The sequence below is a fragment of the Delphinus delphis genome, chromosome 2 (genome assembly GCF_949987515.2).
Source record: "Delphinus delphis chromosome 2, mDelDel1.2, whole genome shotgun sequence".
Classification (NCBI taxonomy): Eukaryota; Metazoa; Chordata; class Mammalia; order Artiodactyla; family Delphinidae; genus Delphinus; species Delphinus delphis.
The window spans coordinates 13,275,178-13,301,150 of record NC_082684.1 but is presented as its reverse complement, the minus strand read 5'-3'; the positions used below and the strand labels follow the sequence as shown (position 1 = coordinate 13,301,150).

Here is a 25,973-nt window from a genome sequence, read left to right as displayed (position 1 = left end):
GACCATTAACCCAGCTCCTGACTGCCTTGCCAACAACCCAGCAATCACTGCATGGATTGGTTCCAGGGGCCCCCATCTCTGTGGAGAGCAGCTCGCTAGCGTAAGCTCATTGGAAACGTGCTCCTGTGTCATGAGACGCCAGGGCACAAGGGTCTCAGAGACGCCCAGACCACTCCTCCTTTCACAGATGGGGACAAGACTTGCCCAACACCCACCAAGTTGGTGTGGCAGCTAGGACCGTGCCCTGCTATGTCTCTGCATCTCAGACTACTGTTTCTTTCAGAGCCAGCACAGACCAGGAAGCTGTAACTCCCAGAGAGGAGCAGAGACAGGCCCACCTTATCTTTACCCAGGACACACACGGCACCAATGCGCCTGTCCTCAGTGTTGGGAATTTCAGACAATAACACAACATGGGACAACAGGAATCTCCCAGGCAACCTTTCTGCCTTTGTCCTCCTCCCACGCGGCCCTCTGGACAGCAACCCCCGTGCCCTGACAGCAGTGAGGTGCGACCATGCTTTGCAAAAGCAAGTCAAGGACCACTCCGTGCATCCCCCCCACATAGTCCCCCTGTACCTAGGGGTGCCCACGCCGCTCTCCTCTCCTTGCTGTTTTAATCCTTATGTAAACTAGACTAGGACCCACATGAAAGCCACCAGAAGTTTAAAAACAAAACATGGAAATTTGTGTTCCATATTATTCTAACCAAAATTAACCTCGCCCTCACCCTGAATCCCCGTCCTTTACCTTTCCTCCCACGTGGCACTAATGCATTCTTCCTTCTGTGACAGGCAGCTGTTTCTCAGCGGTGAGACTGGACAGGTTCCGGGAGAGGGCACCTGCGCTGCCTGTCACCCCCCCTGTATGCAGAGGAGCGCCCCTGCATGGCGGCTGTCCACAGCCGTGAATGAGCTCGAGAGCACGGCCGTGCTCCTCTCTCTGCCCTACTGCCCGTCACACCTAACACTGTCTCGTTCCAGAAAAGACAAAAACTCATGCTTCTTCCCCGGGTAGTCGGGTAGGACCCAGGCCCTGCCCTCAGGGCTCTAGGTCCACACGAAGCCTCTGGCTAAGCAGGGCGGATGGCACGTCTGCAGGTGGTTTGCAAGGACAATGCACTGACTCCAATGTGCCACTAACATTCCTCAGGGAACAAACACTCCTTAAGTAGGTCTGAGGAACTCACGGGCCCTGGAGCACAGCCTTCCCCATCCCATCTCCGCCCAGCCCAGGGGCCCCAGGGCCTGTCTACAGCGGAGCAGGAGTTGGGGGGGAGCATGTCAGGGCCAAACAGCCGTCCCCAGGCACGCCTGCCAGCAGCTCGGCAGGAGGCCTTGAGCAGGGAGAGGGCAACACCAGGGTCCCCGCAACCTGTGTTCAACCCCTTCAAAAGCCACCTAGGTGGCGAGAAGAGACTTGGGGGTTATTTCTTACCGTCAAACAGGCCACTCAGTACGTCCTGACATCCTGATTTCACCCCGCTCGTTAAACCCATCTCCAAACCCAAGACTGGCAACGGGGGCAAAACACCTCATTTCTCAGAAAGGAGAGTCCAGGAACCTGCAGCTGATGCGAGGCAGTCAGGATTGGTGGGCAAAGCATCAGTGACCCCACCTGGATCCTGGCCTCTGTGCCCCCTTCAGCCCTGACACCCTCCCCTGCATCCCCCCGGAGGCTGGGCGCGTACCTCCATGCGGGCCTTGTAGAAGTCCACGTCGTGCAGCTTCTCCCGGCAGCGCACCAGCTCCATCTCTAGCCTCTCCACACGGTTCGCCTTCTCCCTCAGGGCATCGAGCTCGTCGCGATAGGCACGAGCAGACCGGGCGTCAGCCGCCAGCTGGATATTCTGGGAGACAGGCAGAGACAGGGGAGCCTAGCTTAGGGCACCCCTCTGGGGAGGGAAGAGGGGGCCAAGTCTCTGAAGCGCAGCGTTTCGAGGACATCTTGGTGGCCAAGGGGCTCCACGTGCAGGCCACCGCGTGGGGTCCCCGCTCGCTGTCACTAAGAAACAGTCACCCCCTCAGCCGTTCTCAGGACAACCGGCTCTCAGGCAGTGTTACTTTGAGCGGGAAGGAAACAGAAGCCTTTGCTGGAAGCTCCCCCTGCTGCATGCCCGAACCCCTGGGCCACAGCTACCGGGGAGCCCCAGCCCCGCCCCGTCCCCTCGACATACGCGGACACACAGACAGGCCTCCCCGCTCACCTCCTGCTTGACTTTCTGCAGCTCCAGCACCAGCTGATCTACCTCATGCCTGGTGTCCACAAGCTGCTCTGTCTTCTCCTCCCTGGGGGCGATTCGGAGCGAGTGTGGTGAAGGGGCCTGCCCGCCACCCTGCAAGCCCCCAGCAGGAAAAGGAAAGGGAACTGCGCTTCTGGGGATGAGGAGGGGAACAGCACGTGGGGCTTGCAGAAACGTTCCTGACTCAAAGTCTTTTCCATTTTTAACTTTTCAATGCCCACCCTCAAACTGCGTCCACTGGGCCAAGGGCTTCCCTCTGGGGGAACAGGGGTAAGGAGACCCCGGCTGCAGTGACACCACTTCACTGCCAGGCAGGCAGCAGGGCCCACTGGTGACGAGGTGGAGGCGGGCAGTTGCCGAGGTGATGGGCAAAGTGGCATATTCACCAGCTGCGGGCAATGGGGACGGCTCACCAGACGGGGGCCAGCCACATCCTCCCTCCAGCCAAAAACCATACCAGTGGGTGGTCATCTAAGCCCAGACGGCCTGAGCCCTAGAGACCTGGTAGAACCCCTCCTGGTACAGGCCCGGGAAGGGTCGCCAACGGCGCTCAGGGCGGAGCCCAGCTAACTCTATAGGGCCCAAGTCAGAGCTCTCCTGTCCGCCGCACCACACGTGCTAGAAACGGGTGTTCGTGACACACAGTGCAAGAGCAGAACCAACAGCCCAGCCGACCGGAGGACTCACAGCTCCTGCCTGACGCGGCGCAGCCTGGCCTTGGTGTCCGCCAGCTCCACGGCCAGGTGCTGCTTGTCCTCGCTGGACAGGCTGCTGGTGGGGCTCGGGGTGGACTCGGCGCTGGAGGACTTGAGGGGGCTGGGCGGGTGCTGGGCCTGGAGGTAGTCCCGCTCCTGGGTGAGGTCCACGATCAGCTGCAGCGGGGCGGGCAGGGGAAGGGAAGGAGCGCTTGCACCCGAACTTGGGGCACAGTGGTCAGCGGACCAGAAGGAAGTGAGAGGCGTCGGCCGAGACTGAGAAACCAGGAGGCAGCAGGAGTAACGGGATGTCAAAAGGAGCACATGAACGAGGAGGGTCTCTGAGCTCCACGTTCGATGAACGACTAAATGCCTTCCCGCGGGGCTCTCGGAGGCGACCGCTGGCTGCAGGGCAAGTGCCTGGCTCCCACCGCCAACAGAAACCAGAGAGACAGGACCAGCGGGCAGCAGGCTTGAGACGAAGAGTCAGGACGAGGAGGGTGGCCGCGTGGCCAGGGCCCAGGCGTCCCTCCCAGGCCTGCCAGTCCACCACCCACCCGCAGACGCACCTCCGTGCACTCGTCCCTCTCGTCGATGAGCCGCCTGAGGTGGAAGACCATGTTCCTCGACAGGGCCTCCAGCTCCTCCGGGGCCACGTCCGGGAGCTCCAACCACTGCAGGTCGAACACATTCTCCTGGTTGTGGGTCACCTGCGGGCACAGGTCAGGCGCTGCAGAGGTAGGCAGGGCACGGCCGGGGGTTCCGGGAGCTCCCCGACCCCGCAGCCAGGGGGTGGGGTCACAGCTGACCCGGCCCCCTGACGTCATTCACCCTCACTGACAGATCTTCCGTGGAGAGCAGGGGGCTCCTCAAGCGAGTGCAGACGCCCCTCAGCGAAGTCCCACCAGCACAGGTCAGGCCGGGCGTTAAGTCAGTCTCAACACCGGCTCCAAGAGGACACGGATTTGTTTAATACCAGAGGGCTCTCCTTATAATACAGTATTTCCCTAAAAATATACTGCCCTCAGATATGCTTACCGAAGCGCCAATTTACAACACAAAGAAGGTAAGTCCTAGGGATGCCACGGGTGCAAAGAGGGACTATGTGTTAAAAGAAGATAGACGCTAATGCGAATATGGCAAATGTCAAAAATCTTATGTTGGAATGTTGGGTGCATAACGATCCTACATTGCTTTTGGGGAAATACTTCATCGTCTAAAACAATTTTCAGGTAAGCCTGTATCTCATCCCAACAGGCCACAGAAGACCTCCTGGATCTTCCCTTTTCATCAGGTGTGAGCGGAGGCCCATGGCTACGTCTACACCGGGCAGCCTCTGCAACGACTCTGCCGACCTGACCTTCTCAACCCGACACCCCCAGACCAGCCGGAGGAGGCAGAAGATCACATTTTGAGTCCCCATCCTTCCAGTTTGGGAAGGTGAGTATTAGCACACTCAAGCCTCAACAGGGGAAAACGAAAAGAAACCAGGGATATCCCCTCAGAGAGGCACACCAAAAAAAGTTCTTAAGTTTTTCAGAGCAGTATATGGAGAGAGAGACTAGTTTAAAAACAAAGAAACAAAGACAGGGCCCTTCGGTTTCTCAAAAGACACCTGCTTTCTTACCTCTCCTCCCTTACGAAGAAAAGCTGGGATTCAGTAAATCTCCAAGAATGAGGAGAAATCTCACCCCACTGTATGGGGCACCCTAAAGGCCCAGAACTGGGGTTGAAAGGCCGGGTTCCAGGCCTGCTCCATACCAGTGTTTGGGAAAGGTCTATGGAAAGGGGGTCCAGGGGTGCAACCACAGCTGCACACCAGTAACTCAAGGAGCTTGTAATTAAAGGCTTATGGTCCTGCTCCCAATTCTGACGCAATGGATCTCCCGTGGGGCCCGGGCACCTGGATGTTTAAGAAGCACCCAACTGGGCTTCCCTGGTGGCGCAGTGGTTGAGAGTCCGCCTGCCGATGCAGGGGACACGGCTCTGCAACGGGAGAGGCCACAACAGCGAGAGGTCCGCGTACAGCAAAAAAAAAAAAAAAAAAAAAAAAAAAGAAGCACCCAACTAATTCTGAAGTTCTGTTCCCACAGCCAGTCACCGAACTTGATAATCTCGCAGGGCTTCTTTTTTGGGTGCATGCTTTTTTAAAAAAAAATATCCTGCTGGCTGAACAGGGAAGGGGAGACAGTGAGTAGCACAGACCTAGCTAGTCTCGAGGACCTAGTCCTCAGATACATCTTCAAAACACACGGACACACGAGGAAAGTTAAAAGGCAGAATGGTACTTAGGCTAACAGGTCACTGACACGAATGGTTGAGAATATTTCCTACAAGCCTGACGGGCTTTGCTGGACCCTCTACCTGCCATACGCTGCATCCACCTCCTCCTTCAAATCCTGACTCAGAGTCTGCAACCCACAGTGCCCTAGCCGGCTGCGGGAGCCCAGCAGGCTGTCCCCAGAGCCGGCGTGGGGAGCTCTGTGTTCAGCTGCCTCTGCCAGTTACACACCTGCTCCTACGTGCTCCTGCTCATGTCTTTTTCATGCATTTATCTCATCTGTCCAATTAGATGGAAGGCTGCACCATACCTCCTAAGATGATTAAAACGTACAAGGCTTCTTTTGGAGGAGGGTGGGGTGGAGGTCAGGGAACTAACTTTCAGGCGGGTGCTTGGTTTCCAGGGCAACTACCCCTTCAGTTGATACCACCTCTGCCAAAGTCAACAGGCGGAGGGGCTGCCCTTAGTGCAGAGCCCTCCTGACCCCACCCAGGGGGCCGAGTCTCCGGATACAGCCCTTCTGGGACTCGCTGGTTTTTAACTTCCCAAGGGGCGGCAGCTGTTTCTCTGCCACGTCACTGACAGAAGCAGTGAATCTCTCTCTCCAAGGATCAACCATTTGAAGCAGGGTGACATTTGCCAGGATACATTTTCAGGGACTGTAAATCAAATTCTGAGCCTAAACCACTTGACAACTCTTAAAAATAGTCTGAGTCCATATTAGGCAAGAAGAAGAGGCACAAGAAGACTTGATTGAAGTCTCTGAAAAAGTTTTTTTCATTTTAGCCGCCACTTTATTTTAGCTTGCTAACAGCCACCTTTCCAAATCGAATCAATTTGCCTGTAGTGTCTGAAACCTAAAATTAGCAAAATCATTAATGGGGGATGTGCTCTTTAGACTTTTCACTGGTGGAGAGGGCCTGCCTGCTGGATGCCATGGGAGCAATGGTCCACGGCTAAGCCCCACAAAGCTCCCCACCTACCTCCTGTATATGGGCCACGATCCCGGCCTGTGTCTCAATGTCCAGCTGTTTGATTCTTTCGATAAATTCCTCTTTCCTCTCACACTGTGGAGGGTTACAAGTGTTAATGAAAGTGTTTTACAAGGGCAACCTGGGGCCACCAGAGCCACAGCAATAGTTTCAAAAGGAGACACCTACCCCAACCCTGGCTTTTTCTCCTATAATCAAGAGTGCTCTGCCCTCCTACCAGCCAGCCCCTCACAACTGAGGTTTCTCTAGAAGCGGCTCAGACTACCTATATCATAATCACCTCTGTCGGGGGGTTGTCTTTAAAAACACCGGGGTGGGGTTGGGACACAGACAAGCTTTCCAGGGGATTCTTAAACAAGTAAAGATCAAGAACAGCTGGTTTAGGGCAGCACTTGGTAAACTTCATCTGTAAAGGGCCAGATGGTAAAACAAAAAATGTCTTCGACTGGACAGGCCATGGGTCTCAGCTCTGCTGGTGTAGTGTGAAAGCGGCCACAAGTAATATGTAAAGGAATGAGCATGGCTATGTCCCCCTAAAACTTTATTTACAAAAATAGGTGGCAGGTCAAATTTGGCCCACAGGTTGTGTGCTGATCCTTGCTCTAGATGTTCCTACACTGGGGACAATCTGCGAATGGCACCCGGCCCCAGGGATCCCCACCTGGCCTCTTGCCCAAGGTGCTAGAAATGGTTGCCGCCTAAGTCGGTGTCACGTCTCTCGCAGGAACCCTGCGACCTTCCATCCTATTGGGCTGAAAGCAGCTGCACGCCTACCTCACCCAAGGGGGTGTTTTATCCCCACAAACCCAAACCTAAGAGCCCTCCTCTCTGCCCCCTGCCCAATCCCTACCTGAACAGCACAGCCCAGCACCAACAGCAGCACCTTCTTAATCTCCTCCATACTCTTCCCTAAATCAAAAGAGCAACATAGTTAATTACACTCAACTGTTTGTAAACTTTCACTAGTGATATATACATATCTGCTGCAGGGGGAAAAAAAATCAAATAAGCTAAAAAAAACCCTCTCTACCCAGCGAGATGCACTTAAGGTGTACGCACTCCATCTGTTTTCTCCATATGGGTTTGTTTTTTTCTTAAACCAAATGAGAATGCTGTTCATAACTATTTGTGGCCCTTTTCCGTTCACATATATCATAAAATCTTTCCACGATAATTAATGAACGTGAGCATCGCTTTTTAGTGTGTGCGGTAAGCAAAGTACAATGGATGAGAACAGTCCCCACAGGAAAAGACTCAATCGAGTCTGAAATAAGAATGGACACAAACTTGCCCTTCCATCCTGCAAGATCTCAAACAGATGAAGGAGAAGAGTAAAGCAAACCTCCATGCTCAGCACCCGCTTCACGTTACCAGCATTTTGCACGTTTATTCCATCTCCTCCTCACCACCGCCGCCTTTGTTTCTCAATGTCTGGCTGGAGCATCCCTCAAAGCAAGTCCCAGACACGACACACACATCATTTTTGATCGTCTCATACTTACTTTGTACAAAGGCCACAAACAAATTCAACCACTCCCTTTCCAGAGATCCGATTTTTCAATATTTTAATCTAAACGATGCTACAAAGAACATCTTACAGCTAATTCTTTATGGCTATCCTGACTCCCGCCTTCAGGATAAACTCATCTTTCAAGCTTTTCCTACTTCCAAACTGCCCTGCAGAAAGGCTCCGCCATTTTTCTCTCTCACAACCAATACACCGTAAGTCCCGCTTCCCCGTGCCCAGACCAGCACGGCTTTACTACTCCTTCTCAGCTTTGCCAATCAGGCCAAAAACTCGTATTCCATCATTTTACACTGTGTCTTTTCCATTATGCTTGAGGCCAAATGCGTCTTCATCTGTTTATCGGTTTCAGTCACTCAAATAAACAGAGTCAGGATACAGGAGCTCCAGACCTGAGGTGGTCACCAGGAGGCCTGTGACGGGAACAAGCCGTACTGTTTCCCAGTCTCAGTTTCCACATCTGTGGAAGGGAGGCAGCTGGCCTGGGCGACGTGCAGGGTGCCCTTCGGGTGAGAAGCTCTACGGTTTTCTGCCCTTTTCATAATATCCTGTTCTCTCTGGGGGAGAAGGGACATGCTAGGAAAAGCACTGTTTTCCTGAAAGGCTTACCAACACCCGCTCACATGGTGCTAAAATGGTCCAAGCCTCATCCATGACACCCGGGATGCAGAAAACCAAGCTCACGTCCAAGAGCCAGGGCTGTGGGTCACTCCGGGTCCTTGGGTGTCAGGCGTGTATGGAGTAACATGTGAGCTCATCCTAATACCTCTCACCTGAGAAATAGCTAAAAACAGCTTTTCCTGAGATGACATTATTATGGTCGAGTCTCAGAACTGGGGGCTTGGCATCGCCCTTCCCACCGCGTAGTCTGAAGGTGGGTGGGACGGGCTGGGGGGCTGGACAAAAGGGTCCCTGCAGAGCATTCAGATTCCACACTCTTAAGAGTCAATCGGGTCTGGTGTTGCAGATCAACCCACGATGATCAAACCTTCTCTTTGCTAATAAGCACAGAACTTGACCAATGTCTGAAACAGAAAAATTCTCAAAGACTTCAATGGATTTTTTTTTCCCACCTGAGGCCTTTTATTTGGCCCAAGAGGCTCTAATCCATAGACATAAATACGTGTAACACCACCATGACTCACTTCTCTATTAAGGCTGAGGTGGTGACCAGTCACGGTGTTAGTTCTGACAAAAAGAAAAGGACATACCCACCAGAGTATTAAAAACTCCAATCAGTCTCACCAAAATCTTCCCCTGGCCACAGTGCTCATGCCAGCCCAGGTGGCTGTCCTCACCTCTGTCCCTTCACGGTCCGTCCCCAGATGACTGGCAAGGGACCCTTGTAAGCCCTTTGGTGGATATAACAAGTACAGACCCCTCCCAGCTGTCACCAGGCTCCTCGTCTGCTGTGATTCACCTTTCATAGGCCGTGTACCTGGTGCCGTAGCCAGCAGAGCTGACACACAAGAAGAAAGCATTTTAAAGGCCTTGGATCAGCTCAAACAGAGGTCAGAGTTCACGAAGAATCTTTACGTGCTCTTCCCAGCAAAGGCCCCACAGGACCTAATTATATCATAACTTGAGCAACTCTGATGATCCACTCTCCCAGCCTACAGCAGATGAAAACGGCAAATTAAAAGTGGAAAGGAGCACAAGAAAGGCCCACTGTGAGCAGCGAGGGCATAAGCCGGTTATGGGATAGCAAGGAAGAGACGAGAAACCCTGCACACATGCACGAGGGCTTAAAACTACAGTCTGAGGCTGTTCAGTGAAAGAATGAAGGGCTCTGCTCCCTCAGCATCCTGTAGCTAGACACAATGACAAGCGTGAGTCATTCCTTCATCCCTTCATTCATTCATTTACACCCATCAGAGAGCAAGAAAAAATGAAATCTGGTCCAGAGCACTGCTGGAAAAGTACGGAATTCCAGTTTGCTAGGTTTTGTAACAGAAGGGGAAAAAGGATTTTAAAAGTAGAGAATTCATTTTAGAAAAATGTTCAGGGAATAATTATTTAAAGTAAGCGTTTTGGTGGTGAACAGGGCACTAGAAAGTTCACCTCTGCCTTCATTCACGTGAAGCAGCGCTGTGCTCATTCTCACCAAGCTAAGTGAATAAAAACATTTGCTATAACAAATGTATCCTGTGCTTTTTATCCCTACACAAATTCCTAGGAAACTTAAAAAAGGAGAGAGAGAGAGACAGAGAGAGAGAGAGACAGAGAGAGAGAGAAAAGCAGAAGTTCCCTCATTGCTCATGGAAAGCTGATGCCCAATTTCTCTCAGGATTTCTACTATTTTTAAAATCTACCAGATTGTGGGTTTTGAATAGTTCGAAAACACATATAAGACTCTCTACTGGGTCCTTGCTGGCAAGGATGGCTCAGTGACACAGTTACACAGGCAAAGAAGAAACAACCCTACAGACAGCTCCCTCCCAAGCACCTACTAGGTGCTGGGTACTTTCTGAGAATATACCCATAATCAACACAGTCCTCTGAGCTCAGACCAAGAAAACCAGCAACTTCTAGAGGAACCCAGAGGAAGGACTAGTCTGCAGTAAGGATCAGTCAAGGCTTCCTAAAGGAAATGACCTCTGAGCTGAGACCCCAGGATGAGGAGAGATCTGGGGGCTCTTCAGGCACAGGGAATGGCATATGCAAAGGCCTAGACACAAGAGAATATGGTGCTTGTCAAATTATAAACGCTTTGTGCTTCAGCTTATTAAAGTGGGTTTTCATGAGAAATGGGAGGCGGGGTAGGAAGCAATGGGGATTTCTGTACCTAGTGAGTCACAAGCAACCAATGGAGGGGGGAGGGCCGAACACATCAGACACCCTTTACACCTACCCACAACCCCGGGGGAATCCCATGACAGCCTGAGCTAACGGTCGAGTCTAAGAAAAATCTTACTTACTTACTTTACTACCTGCTTCCTGGAGTCCTGACACAGAGAAACTCACTCCAGCCTTTCTTAGCATAAATGGAACGCATATAGGCTGACCTAAATTATACATAAAGCTACAGATGTTTGTAGCAATCAGCTTCCAAAACAGAAGGGAAACTGATACCGCACGTGTGATAAAGGTGGACCTGGGGATAGAAATATAGTGGGGCAATTAAAGTACACCAGCCTCTAAAATGTGGAGACTGAATCAGATCAGGATTGGAAAATTTCCTGACTTTCTGATCTTGAGTCTGTGGCAGACTAGTCAATCATAACACTTTCTTACCGAGCCTGGAAGGAGGCCTCAGAATCCTTCTGAACACAGCACTGCCTGATGTAGCCACTGCCTGACACGCGATGAAAGCTGGCACATGAAACAAAACCCAGCTTCCATGCCTGGTACACAATCAGTGGGGTCCTTTTGGCTCTACTCTTTGATTCTCTAAGACGCAGTCATTTGAATGTTCATACATTCTCTGGATACGGAAAATCAATCTTGTGTATAAGTGATCACTGGGGTGTCAAGGTGGGGATTTAGACAAAGGAAGGCAAACAGCCCTTTCCAGGAGGACCACAACCCCAGAGGCCCTCGGTCCGTGAGTCGCCAGCCAGGGTGAGGGTTTAACCCTCTCAGCCTGGAAGGACTGACCCACTGGAGTTAATCCTGCCCTCCACAAGTGCCCTTCACGTCTACAGACCATTACAGCACTTTCATATAACATGCTATCACTTGACTTAATCCCCAAAGCAATCCCCAAAGGCCAGTATTAGCTCCATGTTACAAACAAGAGGAGGCTCAGACAAGCTGAGCCACAGAACTGAGATTTGGTCACCACCTGCTCTCGCCGAACTCGCTACCATCCCCCTCCCCGAAACTGCCATTGCTTATTTACATTTCCTTCCAGAGCAGGGCTCTCTCTGGTTTAGCTTCTGATCCCAATGCCACAGTGCAGGTCTTTAGCCAGTGTCTGCTGATTGAGTGACTGATGGTAACTGTTAGCATCATGTCCCAGGGAGAAAAGACATTTTCAGTTTCCAATCTTGTTGGGATGGAGATGTGTGTGTGTGTGTGTGTGTGGGTGTGTGTGCGTATTTTTTTTTTCTTAATAATTCTACATTCTGCTCTCCTCTGACTTACGTGCTGGAGTCAACCACTCACTGTGCTTTCCCTGGTTTCTTAGTTAAAAACCAGTCATTTCATAAGGATGATTGATTATGGGGCTGTCTCATTGATTTGAAAATAGCACTGCACTGAACGTGACCCTGTTTCTCCTCAATGCATAATGACATCTCAAGACTCACCCACAAGGGCACAGTTCTATGGGCCCTCCTGGGGGCTCTGCTTACACTGAGAAAAGCTGTCATTATTTTAACACGGTTACCTTGGGTTCCATGAGGAACAGTGTATACGGTAATTCCTTGCGCGTGGGCGCTTAGGGACCCTCCGTAATACCTGTCGCAGGTCATGGGATGGGAGGCAAGCACCTCTACATACCGCCTCACAGCCTGGAGAGCGACTCCTAGGAAACCCTCACTTAGATTTCTTACACGGTTACCCGTGTGACCCCCACCAGGCACTCCCCCATTTATTAGTCATTCAGCAAACGGTTATCACATGTGGACTTCGCAGGCTCAAAGTCACACGTCCGTTTGAAATGATGTGGGGGGCTCCAGAGCGTACCCTGACCCAGGGCCCCGTTATCCCACCGTCTCTCCTTCACCCCCCCCCCAGTCTGCGCCCACCCGCAGGGATCCCTCACACCACCCTGTGTGGGTAACGAGAACCTCTGCCCAGATGCCACAAGGCAGCCACTCCCAGAGAGCAACTTCAACAGCCACGTCAAGCCCCTCAGACAGCGCCATCGTCAAAAATGCCTCCTTAGCCCAGCCTGCCTAGGCCACAGAAGCTGAGAACTAACGCATTCCCTAGCACCAAACGACTGAAGATCAGAAAAGGAGCAGCAACCCCCAGAATGCAGCTTGCGGCCCAGAGTCTGCACCGGCTGGAGGGGAGACGGTGGCAGAGGCAGGAGGTGATCCGAGAAAGGGTCCCTCCCACGCGCCAGGCAGAAAATGCAAAGCCCCAATAGTATCGGTGAACACAGAGACCTTTGACAAGTAACAGCTCATCCCTCCTCCTCGGGCAGCCACGGCCACAGAGAGCAGTCCCGCTGGACGCCATGCACGGTCATGCAGCTGGGGAGCCCCCTCTCTGTGTACAGCCCATCACTAGGAGGTGACCAAACAAAGTCTGGTCTCCAGGCAGGTCCCGCGCCTGCTCCGAAGGCTGGCATCTGGCCGTGCTCTAACGATCGCTGTGCTTGCTGCTAACCAAGCTTTTCACGTTCCTGGAAGAGCCAAGCGCTGGCACTCAGCTCAAGGGCCCGGCAACCCCCTGCGCTCTACAGGGACCGGAGAATTCATTTCTCAGCCCGCAGGCAGCACAGAAGCAAGGGAGCAGGCCGCAAGCCGTGCCCCGTGAAATCGCGTGTGGGCGCTTTTCTGAACGTGCTCCCTCCAGGAGAAAACAGGAAGCACGGAGAGGATCGGATGCCTGGCGAGATTAGCTTTTCTTTATTTACTTACTTCTTCCCTCCTCATTTAAAGGACCTAAGGTTTCTGCAAACACAAAAGTTTTATACATATATATAAACAAGACCAGAATTCAGGAGAAATGAAAAAATAGCCTAGGGTTGGGAAAAAGAACTCAAGAATCACTCATTAACACCTAACGGCAGACCCTCAGCCCACCATGTCACTTGGCAAGCAGGGCACTGGGGCGGGCAGAGCCGCAGGAAGGTGGCAGGGGAGGGAAGGCAGCCCGCCCGCTTTCTAAAAGAACAATCTCAGCGGCAGGAAGACCGTTTGTAATAAACCAGACTTGGAGCCCTCTCTCCGGCCGCCGTTGGAGGTGAGCCAGCCCCCGGGGGCAGCGGCCATCAGGGGTTGCAGCTCGTCATCAAAAGGCAGAGAGGTGCAGTGAGGGAAGGTCTCCGTGGGTTCCGAGAAGCACTTCAAGGACGCCCTTGATAAGAGAGCAAGTAAATCCTAGAGGGTTAAATATTAAATTCCAAGGAGTTTCAGGAGTTCCGTTTCCCTCTGGCCTTTGAAACCTAAACTTCAGCTGTGACAGAGACTTCCTTCCTGTGCCCTGAGCTTGCTGCTCCTCATGGGACTGCCAGCACACTTCCACTCCTCTGAACTTGTCACACCTGGACGCCTCCCTCTGCTGCTGTCGAGGGTTCTTTGAGGCCCTGCCACATACGGCCTCCTCCAGGAAGTCTTCCTGACCTGCCCAGGCAGAACTGATTGCCCGCCTTGCACTCTGTGGGAAGCATGCTCGCACTGCTTCTCGCCCTGGAACAGGCTAGTCATGGACACTTTCCTCCCCTCCTGCCCCAACGCAGACTGGGGGCTCCTTGAACAGAGACAGCCTATTCGTCTCCATGGCCACTGCACCCATGGTGGGCATCCGACAGAGAAAGCTGGAGGGGGGCTCGGGCTGAGCTCCTCTGTGAGGAGGAGCGATGCAAGCGCGTTCCCGTCTTCTATTTGGGAGGGTCAGAAACCGGCCTTCTGGTTTCTTTGGTCAGAGCAGCCGGAGAACAGAGGTCTGCAAGAGCTGTGAAGGAACGACATTTACAGAATCTGGGGGCACAGAATCTCAGACTCCTCAAGGTGCTTTCTCTGTCCCTGCAAGCCCCTTCTGTAACCATCGCGAGAGAAAAAACTGAGGACGAGGACCAGATCACCAGACAGCAATGAATGGGAGGCTATCCTCAAAGGTTCCAGCTGTATTCACAGACAGGACCCTGTAGGCTGCGAATACGGGATCAGCCCCTCCTTGGACCCAGGAATCTTGCCTGGCATTTAGAACTCAAGAGACACCAGGTAGAATAATGACGGTGGCTGGTCCTCCGGCTTGGAACCAGTGGCTGACTGTCCACATATATAACCATCTGCGTAACTTATGGTAATAAATACATCTTTTACACCACCATGCTGTGTGCCTCCGAATGAGTTCCCTCCCCTCTCTGGGCTGGGTTTCTACACCTACATGGCTCCACCCTTTCCTTTCTAAACAGCTTAGGAGTGGTCAGCAATTCACAAGTCTGAAAACCACAACTGCACTTAGATACAAACCTTGGAAGAAAAAACAGTGCTCTCTTCCAGCATGACTGCTCTATGATTCACTGCAGAAATTAATTTGCTAACACCCTGGCTTCCTGTCAGACAAATCTAGTCTGTTTCGTGTGTGTGGCACAGTGACAGGCCCGGCTGCTGAGAAAACAGAGCCTGAAGTTCTGGCCCAGGCCTTCCCTCATTTTACAGATGCCGCGGACACTGGGATCTCTTGGTTCTCATGTAGAATACGCTCTTCGATAAGCCACGTAAATATGTTTCATGGACGCACAGCTGGCAAGATGGGGGTGCAGGCCGTTTGCAGTGCATCATTACCGGCCTAGGGCAGCCACACACATGGTGTTGGGCAGAGGTCGACTCTCACTTGACCCTGACCACTGACACTTGACCGCTGTACCTGTGACAGCATGTGGTTAACATCTGTAAGGATCACTAGCTTGATGGAAGAGGGAAGTGGGGACAGGAGAGGGAAACGACAAAGTGGGTCTCCAGCGCTTATGCTCTATTTACTCGGCACCTACTACGTGCCAGGCACTGCTCCAGACACTTAGAAGACATTGGCAACAACAACAAAAACCCCCAAGATTCCTGCCGAAGAAAGGGAAGGCAGCGCAGGATAAAAGCACTGGGAGTCCTGAGGACGAGGGAGGGACGCAGCTGCAAACAGGGAGGTCATCAGGATGGGCTGCACCGAGTAGGTGATATGCAAGCAAAGACTGGAAGGATCTGTTCCTGTGAGTATCTGGGAAAAGCATTCCAGGCAGAGGGAACAGCCAGTGCACAGCACAGGGAGAAAAGTGACATAATCTAACTTTCTACAAGGACCGGCTGCTGTGTTGAGAACAGACGGCAACAGACAGCACGGGGCAAAGGTAGAGAGGCAGGCAGACAGAAGGCCACTCCGGTGCTAGCCAGGAGGATGGTGGTGGCTGGAACCGGTGGGCAGCAGGGCAGGAGGAGAGAAGAGCTCAGCTGTTTGGAAATTAAAGCCAGGGCACTGCCTGAGGAATGGGGGTGGGGTAGGAGAGAAGGATACATTTTGGCCAACTGGAAACAAGACAAAGGACACCCTACAACATCCAGTCCTGGGGGTCCACACACGGCCCAGCCACCGGGGAAGGCTTTTCTGCTACACGCCACTGTACGTGAGGGAGGGTTGGGGCAGGGTCCTGCAGGACCCCAGGCCAGGCTCCAAGAAGCAGCGTCTATAGTAACAAGGCGCTGGACAGATGCTTCCCCGCGGACGGGTATCCAGGGAGATGATTATAAAATCACGCACAATCAGAGAGGAAATCCAGAGGTCATTCGAGGTACAAACAGGAAATAAGAGAATTGGGGGGACTGGGGGCCAGGAGGGCAGACGCTGAGGATGGAGTTTTAAAGTACGTGAAGTGTTTTCTCACATTCACTAAACCGTCCTTGAATCCCATCCAGGGTAGGAAAAAAGAGAACATCTTTTTGTCTGATGGGTGCAGAAGGACAGACATACAGAAAAATCTTCTAATAGTGTTAGTCATGACAGCTTCCTTTTTAGGTCAGAGGAAGGGGGATAAATGCTTGGTGTCTTGGGACCGTTTAGTGAGAGAGAGAGAGAGAGGGAGAGAGAGAGAGAGAGAGAGAGAGAGAGAGAGAGAGAGAGAGAGAGAGGGTGAGTGTGTGTGTGTGTGTGTGTGCGTGCGTGCGTGTGTGTGTGTGTGTGTGTGTGTGTGTGTGTGTGTTTGGACTAGATGTTCTGCTGGGATCTGTCCTGCCCCTGCCCTGGCTCCACTGACGTGCATTTACCAAAAACAAAAAATAACCCAAAACTGAAATGTTATAAATAGCAGTACAGTGTCAACATCTGCCAAAAAGAGCACAGACATGCTCCTGAGCCATGTGGCAGAATTCGTAAAAAAAGCCGCCCCGCGAGAAAGAAATCAACGTTGTTCTCTATTTTAAAAGAAACCCCAAATGCTTCACGCATCTATTTTTACAATTTAAAACAGAAAACACTATTCCACAAATATGTCTCTGGCACTCATGTTTGCGTCTTCTCGCTGGTGCACCTCTCCTGCCGACCTCCTCTGCTCTCGGAGCCCCCCGACACTCCTGTCAAAACCTACCCGTGCGTGCGCCCAGGTCTCATCCCTCCAGCCCTGACTTCAGGGGAGGCAGCCCCTCCCCTCTCAGCAGAGCCCGCAGAAGCTGCTGTCAGTCAGGCCCTGCCTGCCAGGGGCCTTCTGAGCTTGCTGCAGCCGTTGGGATTCTCGTCCTTAACTTTCCCAGGGCTCCCCATCTCATCAATCCAACTTCTCCATCAGAACTGGGGCCAGAACCTCTTCAATTGACGTGCACTGATTCTATATGGTGCTGGGGACCAGAGGGCAGGCAATTCACCTGTCAGCTTAAAAGCGGCTTCCCCACAGTGTTCTAAAACCGGATTGCTGGGGAAGGTTGCACAACTCTGTCCATTTATGAAAAGAATCACTAAATTGTATACTTAAAATAGGTGAATTTCATGGTATGCAAATTATACATTAATAAAGCTATTAAAAAAATCAGCGTCCACATCTCTGCAGGTGTTTCTGTCCAGCGCCAGACTCGAGGTGCGACCTGGGTTCCTTGCATGTGGACAGTCTCTTGGCCCCATGTAGTTCAAAGGGGCTAGAACAGAGACTCAGCTAGGGGGAAGGCTGGAGCCAGGGTTCCGGCGAGTGGAGGTGCCTGCCGGAGAAGGGGCGCCCAGAGGGCAGGCTTCCAAATGGCAGCAGGTGGGGGGGGGGCACTGACAACGGGAAGGTGGCAAACTACGCAGTATGATGGGGTGATGGGGTGACATGCTGCCTGGGTAGGGGAGGAGGACGTGGTTAGTATTAGATTGAATCATATGCCACCGTCATTTCTGTTGGTCAAATGGTTGAATACTGGCAATCGCCTACAGCTCAACCTAACACCTGTCCGTGTGTGATAACGGACCAGAGCTCAGGCTCGTGCGTTGGATGGAGCAAATTCCCAATCGGCCCCTCTGCTCATGGGCTAAGTGACCGAGGGCTTGTCACTTCAACTCCGTGAGCTGCCGTTCTCTCATCTATAAACGGGATGGCACGGTCACACCCCGGAAGCACATTTCCCTTTCCATCTTTAAACACATGTCCAATGCCCAGCACACGGTGGGCTCACCAAAGGCTCAAGCAGGGAGCATCCTTCTTTCCTGCTCCACTGCTTTCCTCTCCTCATCTTACGATGTTGTCTCTAGAGCAGATGGAATAGTAGAACTAAGCCTGAACCACCAACCTCTCCGGGCATCTCTCTTCTAACATCAGCCCCTCAAATAAGTCAGGACAAGCAGCACAGTTCTGCTCAGCAAAGCAGACCCTTACTTTCCTGATGTTACTGCAGAAACACAGGAGTCCCAACTGTCCCTGGAGCCCAGGGCTGCATCTGAGTCCTCTACCTGGGGGAACCATGAAATAAAGCCAGTAAATGAATGGCCCTAAGGCAGAGCTGGGGGTGGCGCGAACCAAGGGCTGCCTGTTATTAACGCACCAAGTGGGGAAGGGTGAGGGGTCCCCAGGTGGGCCTGGGTGCACTCTGCAGAGCCAATGTGTAAGGCTGGGGGTGCTCACGGGTCAGCGGCACCGAAGATGAACAGGAGGTCAAGGAACCCCCTTCCTTTGGCTCCCGTAGCGAAAAGGGAAGTGGGGCCCAGGAGGACCGCCTCCACGAACAAAGTGATTAAATGCTCAGCTGCCCTCGACCCGGTGGCCCCTGAAGCTGCTGCTCAGGGCCAGGGCTCCTCTATGAGAAATGTCCTCGACGGGTCACTTGGTATACTTCTCCGTTGCTCTCCAGCCAACTGAGCTCACGTGGACAGGAGCAAGGACAGCCAGACTCCAGGGAGAGCAGGGCGGGGAGGGACCGACAGAGGGAAGCTTCAGTTCCTTCTGCAAAAGGCTCTAACGTGTGGGATCCTTCCTGCATTCCTTGACTCCACACCTAGCCCAGGAGGCTAACAAGGTCTCCACGGGAACCAGGGAAGTTCCAGTCAGCGAGCACATCTGTCCCTGGGGCCTGCAAGCTTTCATCCATGAGCCACAGGTCCAGGTGAACGCACACAAAGGTGGAGGGGAGGAAATCTACCACCCTGTTTAACCAACCCAGTGTGTTAACTCTCAGGGATGAACTAAGCCCTGGCTCTCTGGAAGGTGTCCAGGAGGACATTTCAGTCTTTCAAAATCACACCGAGTGTCCGAGACTAGGACTTAGAACCTTGCCCACTCAGGCCTCAGAGACCAGAGGGAGACGTGAAAACAGACACACGACAGGATGTCCCGGTGAGATCTACCACGGGGGGAATAAAGCAGCACAGGATCCCAGCGGAAGGGACATTAGCTCCCTCCAAAGATTCTTTCCTGCCAATAGAGACCACATCCCACGATGGTGTGAGGAGAGACCCCTGGGGGTCCACCATACAACTCGGGGCCCTGAGCCCGAGGCCTCGCCTGCCTCTGGGCTCCAATCCCAGGGGTCAGAGGAGATATTCTTAAGGAAGAAATGTGCTCTTGGCGTGATGCCTCAGGGTGATAAACCCACCCGTTACGATCACACCCGAATGATCACGTGCTTTCACTGTGCTGGCTCCAAGCTGGCAGCCAGAGCCCTGCCTCTGACAGCTGCCCAGGGCTGATGGCCCTGCCCAGGCTCTACAGGGGGTGGGGGGGGTGTCGGGGGGGTGGCTTTCACTCACCAGACAGCGGGTCTTTGCCAATCATCAAGACATTGGGCAAATTCATTACGATCAGCTGCTGGAGAACTTCCTACAGAAACAAAGGGGAAAGGATACCATTAAGCACAGAAAACAGAATAAAGACTGATTAAGACAATTACAGTTTACCAAGTTGCTGGATGAGTGTGCCAGCCATTAAACAGTAACTATGAAAACACCATATAACAGGAAGGAATAGTTAAGATACCAGTAAGCGAAAAGTCAAAAAAGCGAATTGTGCTTCCGCCTTGATTATTACCAAATAAAAATTAGGTCTGCGTGTGTACAGAGACTTTGGGAAAAAGAAGATACATCAGATGCTAGATTAGCAGGATCAGGAGTTTCTTTTTAAAAGATGTCTTTATTTTTACGGTATGGTTTGCTTGTGCAATTAAAAAATACAGAATAAAGATTAAACGGATGCTACTGTGTCTTTACAAGCTGACGATTTGGGATCCTAGCTTTCGGCAGGTCTTTGGTACAGGCTGTAAGTGAGACTTCTCTCTTTTCAGCAGTGACTTCCCTGGGGGAGGGATAAATCACAGCTACTCTGTGCCCGTCAGAGAGGGGACACACGGGAAGTGAGCTGCCTTCTGCCCTCACACCAAGGGCCTCTGAAAGAAGGCCCAGGCACCAGCCATCGGCCATGTCCCCTTGGGGTAGGGATGGCTAACAAAGCTCTCCTTGGAGTGTGCCGACCCACCAGTCATGCTTCCTAGAGCAATTCTCAGGGCACGTTGGTCTTCCCTGCCCAGATGTGCCTTGCTTTTCACAAATCGGAAGATAAAAAAATCTAATTTTACAGAAGACAAGCAAGGTAGTAGGATTCCTAAGTATTCTTGGTCCTACAAAAGTGGTCAAGAAACTCTTGACCAACAAAGCTCCTCTTATGCCTTTAAAAAAAATGTTTCCGGGCTTCCCTGGTGGCACAGTGGTTGAGAGTCCGCCTGCTGATGCAGGGGACACAGGTTCATGCCCCGGTCCGGGAAGATCCCACATGCCGCGGAGCGGCTGGGCCCGTGAGCCATGGCCGCTGAGCCTGCGCGTCTGGAGCCTGTGCTCCGCAACGGGAGAGGCCACAGCAGTGAGAGGCCCGCATACCGCAAAAAATAAATAAATAAAATAAATAAATAAATAAATAAAATGTTTCTATTGAGACACGACTTTTTTTCCAGCAGTCGCTCTACTGATGACGTGATGAATCTCTGTACTCAGTACACTGCCAACCAGCACTGATGAAGAAAAAGGGGACAATTAACACGATCGGCTAATCCCACAGGGCCCAGCTGGACACCTCAGAGCTCTCTGAATCCTGAGAATGGTGGCCTAGGCAAGCACGCCTGGAGAGGCCAACACCTTCACAGAATGTACAAAATGATTTGAGCCACTCTCCATATTATCTTTCCATGGCTCCTGGCACACCAGAAATTGAGGGGAGGGAGGGGATGCTAAACCAGGAGGAGTACCCCACTCCCAAACACACGGGCCCCTCTGCACTCAGTGTTGGAGGATGTCTTTCTTTACTATCTGAGGTCACGTGTCACCTCACCAGAGGTGGTCAATGTTTTCTCAAACAAGTCTCAGTGCTGGACAGAGTCTGAGCTGCGTTACAGCCTCAGCTCTCCTTCAGGGCTTGGAAAAGTCAACGCGGAAAAAACTGTTTCTCAATTGAATGAGCTCACCAAAGGATTCCACAGTCCCTCCCTGGGGGCAAAACACACACTGAGTAAAATCAGGTAAATCCACTTCTAGCAGAAGGAAGGACTCCCAACCAGATGGGTCCATCCTGTCATGGAGTCCCTATCCAGCCTCAACACTAAACTCAAGTGCTCAGCCCAACTTCTAGAAGATTTCCTTCTTATCACTGTCCAACCAGCTACAGTCCCCTTTGAAGTCTTGGCTGGTTTCCTCTGCCATGGTCCAACTGTCTGGAGTGCCAGCCCTATTTATCAGGGTGCTTGAAGAAGGGTGCACACGTTTATGAAGGAGATACAGAATGAGAAATCATCTTGAAGGTCTCTGCATTGCAATAATGCAAAGTGGTATTTTTATGCTTATGATTACCTAAGCAAAAGACTGCTGGAAACACTGCTAGAAAATATTGCTGGAAAATCCATGTATTCTCCTTCCCAAACTGGATGGTTCATTTTGTCTAATCAGTATTTTCTAATTTTCCCACAAGAAATATCTATCACTTGCACAATTAAGAAGTAATGTTTTATTAACAATGTTTCCATGATGTGCTCCTCTCAAAACACATGGGCCTCCCAAAAGTTAATCCAAAATTTGGGGGCCAAAGATACCCCCAAGACCTTAACTGCTCCCGCCAAAGGACCACCAATCACATTTCCAGCAAAAACAGGCTCAGAGGTTTGAGTACGAAGGTCAGAGCTGGCCAGCAGAAATACAACATGAAACACATTAATTTCAAATGTTCTTAGTAGTCACCTTAGAAAAGTAAAAAGAAACGAGTGACAACATATAAATCATATACTTTAATTACACCAACATTTCCAAAATATTGTTTCACCACATAACCAACATAAAACCATGAATGAGACACTTCACGTTCTTTTTTTCACACTAAGTCTTTGAAATTCAGTGTGTAGTTTACACTCACAGCACATCGCAATTCAGATGCTAAACTGTCACTGGAAACACGATCTGAATCAGCAGAGTCGCAAACCGAAGTTGTTCCAAACACACTTAAAAAGTTTCCAGTAACTGAATCCAGTATCAGCTTTCAAATCTAAACAAATTAGAAATTCACTTCTTCAGTCACACTAGCCACATCTGGAGGCCCCGCCAGCCACATGTGACGTGCTAGTGGCTGCCGTGCTCTGCAACGCTGGTGACGAGGGGATTCCCTGAGGAAAGCTGAGCAAATGCGTCCCCTCAGGGCGGCGGGGCCTCCAGGGTGACGGGCCAGGCCCTCCGGCTACATGAGGAGGCTGCTGACGAGGGGCCCCTCCTGCCTGGTACTCAGAACAGAAAGCCACTGTGGAGCCCGCAGCTGACACACGGGCGGGCTTGGCGGGCACTGGTCACACCCCGGCCGGCTGCGGGAGTGGGGACACGGAGCGAGGACGGAGAGCACAGGCCCCAAGGTGTGCTCTGGGTAGCCCCCAGATGTGCCAACAAGCCTTCCTGGTGCCACCCGGGCCTTTGCAAAGGCAGAAACAAAGCACACTGTCACATCCCGAGGCCAGGACGAGGGATGAGGGCACACACGAGCCTTGCGGCCTCTTGTCTCATCCCATCCTTGCGGCCTGACGGCAGGAGGGAAGAGTCAGGCTTGGGGTGCAGCCCTCCCAGAGACCCCCTGCCCTCCCTCCTCAGAGAACTGGGCTGCGGAGAGGCAGGAGCAGGGCAGGGGGTGGGTTTAAGCACCGAGATCCAGAGCAGATTTTGTACCCCCGTTCCCTCTCCTCTGTGTACCTGCTTTAGGTGTGTTCTGAGATCCTAGTATAAGATGCTGAGGAAACCCCAGATTCTCCTTTTCCTAAACGCAACTGCACTAACTGCATGCTGGAGGGACCTCATTGCTAACCACTTGAAACCAACTAAAAGAAAAGTCACAAAAGTAGGTCAGCGCAGGGTGGTGGTACTTGGATTCTCATGTAGCAAGGGGGTCGGGGCTAGAAAGCTCTTTGTAAGTACAAGGGGAAAGAACCCACCTGACCCCAGCCAGGCTGCAAATCTAAAATTTAGGATCTTATCGACTCTGAAGTTCCTCCCAGGGCTGTCCTGACACAAACAAGGCCCTACACCTCGGGGAGGGATGGGACGGGCAGGACACTCCAGGAAGCGTCTGGCACCCCAGCTGGGGCTCCCAGGGGCTGCATCTGGTTTCGCACACAGTGTCAATAAGCCCAGAGACTCAGACCGCCCTCGGATTGACAGCTTCCTGATCTGGACCCTCCAGAGGCAACCTGGGGGGACACAGGGAGTGCTGAGGGGCCGTCTTGAGGCCGTGGCACTGGCTCCCAGGGGTCACAGGTGGAGAGAAGCTCTCAGAACAGAACCAGGAAGCCGAGTGGAAGGAAGACGCTCCCTTCCTATTAGAATCCTCTCATGACAAGTACAAACGTACCCAGTGGGGAAAATCCAGGACACGGGAGGGGGTGCCCCAGTCCAGGCTTCACAGGTGACAGAGCTCTGCTAGTGGCAGGAAGGATGATGCAGGAGCAGGAGAGCAGATTTCAGAGGCACCAGGTCATGCGCAGAACTCATACACGATTACAACTAAGCAAGTGGCCTTGGTGGCGGCAGGACCTCCCAGCCCCCCGAGAGTAAACGAGACCAGCACCCAGGCACGTGGCTTCACTGAACCCACAACACCAAACGCTCGTCCCTGCTGGTGAGCACGGCTCCCCACATGTCAGAATCCAATATGGGGCCCAGGCTGTGATTCCCAGCTGGCTCCGGGAGTCACCTGGGCCCTCGTCATCCCTCCAGTCACCAGCCTTCACACAGGCCAGCGCTCCAGCCTAAACGTTCCTTCCCTCCCAAACTCCCTCAAACCTCACTCCTCCCAAGGAAGCTTTGAGGCTTCCCGAGTGCCTCCACGTATGTGCAGGTGGTGCTAAGTCTTGAGGTAACAAGATCTGGGGGATCCGTCACTGCCCTCTGGAGGTGGGGCTCTGGGAGAGGCAGGGGGACAGGGGGAGGGAAGGCAGAGGCTGGGGGCCACACAGAGGGAGCTGGGAGGGACCCCAGGACAAGCCTGGATGCCTCACTCCACCTGGTCTGTCCCTTGGGCCAGAGGTGACCTGCGGTTCCCGGGGCTTGCAGGTGAAGCTCATTTTCTGCGTGTCGCCCAGTTGTCTCCATCAAATTGCCCAGTCCCTGTGGGAGATGGGCCTCCTAATTCCTTTCCAGCCAGTCTCTATCCAGGACTTATAAATAGAGCACCCACGGAGCCATGGCAGTGAATGTCCTGGAAGCCCTCAGGTAAGCCGTGCTTTCTCCAGGACCTCCTCCCTTGGTTGGAACAGGAGGACTCAGCTCCGGCCCCTCCAAAACCGACCCCCTCAACTTACCTCTGAGAATAAGTGTGTGTACCCCAAACTCCTAGCAAGCTATCTACTTCACCACAAAACTGTCAACAGCAGAATATTAAACGGAGGCTCTAAAACACCCACCTTCAAAATACAAATCCGAGTATGACCGGGTGTGTGTAAGGGAGCGGCACCTGAGGGCTTGTGCCGCAAACCAACGCTGGGGACTGGTTAGGTGATGGAAGGTACGGCCGTGATCCTGGGTAGGAAGAGGGCAAACAATGCTGAAATGAATAAAAGGATGCCTAACTGAATGCAGAAAATTAAAGATATGCTAAAAAAGAAGAAACCCTCAAAGGAAATATACTAAAATGACAGAAATCTCTCTCTTTTTTTCTTTTTTTTTTCCAGTACGCGGGCCTTTCGCTGTTGTGGCCTCTCCCGTTGCGGAGCACAGGCTCCGGACGCGCAGGCTCAGTGGCCATGGCTCACGCGCCCAGCCGCTCCGCGGCATGTGGGATCTTCCCGGACCGGGGCACGAACCCGCGTCCCCTGCATCGGTAGGCGGACTCAACCACTACGCCACCAGGGAAGCCCCAGAACTCTCTTTATTAGAGTGATCAGGACAAGAGCAAGCTTTCCCAACATTTAAAAAAGATTCTGTAATGTGGTTCTAACACCTTAAATTATTTTAGTGGCATGGCTTCCCCCAAAGAATGTCAGCAGCATCTATTTACTAGATATTGAACCGTGAACATGACAGGTCCACTTAAAAAAAAAAAAAAAAAAAAAAGCCTTTCTCCGGAGACAATTCACAACATATCCAACACAAAAAATGACGTGGATTATTGATTCTTTTAATCACCGCCCCCCCCAATCAATCTTTTTCCAGCATCCCCCATCAGAAATTGCAAAGCCTCCATCGGCCGGGAAGAAGAGATGCCAGCCAGGAGAACTGAGGGATGAGGGCAGAGGCTGGCTTACAGCCCTGGGCCCTGCGCTGGGACCTGAGGCAGGAGGCCCTGGGGGAAGGGGTGGGCTCCCAGACCACCGGTCCCTGGAAAACGGAGGCTCAGGGATCCCGGAGAAGTTCACCCACCGCCTGAGGCAACGTAGGGGCCTCGCTGAAAAGGATTAAAATCGTGCCAAGGCTCATGTCAACCTTTGTGCATGCTCAAACAGTAAGGTCACTTTCTCCGCTGGTGGAAGAAAGGAAAGGTCCCGGAAAGTTGCAGGGTGGAAACACTCTGTGTGTCTGTGGCAAAGGTTATCTTCAGTTTCCATTGGAAACACTGGGATTGTTGGATTAAGCACAATGATTTCACAACAAAATGGGAAGAAATCCTTTTCTCTTGCCAAATGAATTTTATGGCTCGACATTTTGCCAGGAAGGAAAAATAAAC

The 25,973-nt window shown here is 52.3% G+C and overlaps 1 protein-coding gene across 2 annotated transcripts in view; it reads right to left on the bottom strand.

Moving 5' to 3' along the window:
• The window catches only part of CCDC88C (coiled-coil domain containing 88C), a 128,937-nt gene that overhangs the window by 56,339 nt on the left and 46,625 nt on the right, over nucleotides 1–25,973 (bottom strand). For both annotated transcript variants that reach the window (XM_060004042.1, XM_060004040.1), the window contains exons 4-10: nucleotides 19,553–19,622; nucleotides 7,061–7,119; nucleotides 6,202–6,285; nucleotides 3,507–3,647; nucleotides 2,930–3,114; nucleotides 2,207–2,288; nucleotides 1,691–1,849 (exon numbers count right to left, since the gene is read on the bottom strand). In XM_060004042.1, the coding sequence (XP_059860025.1) occupies nucleotides 1,691–1,849; nucleotides 2,207–2,288; nucleotides 2,930–3,114; nucleotides 3,507–3,647; nucleotides 6,202–6,285; nucleotides 7,061–7,119; nucleotides 19,553–19,622 (780 nt within the window). The remainder of the gene's footprint in view (nucleotides 1–1,690; nucleotides 1,850–2,206; nucleotides 2,289–2,929; nucleotides 3,115–3,506; nucleotides 3,648–6,201; nucleotides 6,286–7,060; nucleotides 7,120–19,552; nucleotides 19,623–25,973) is intronic.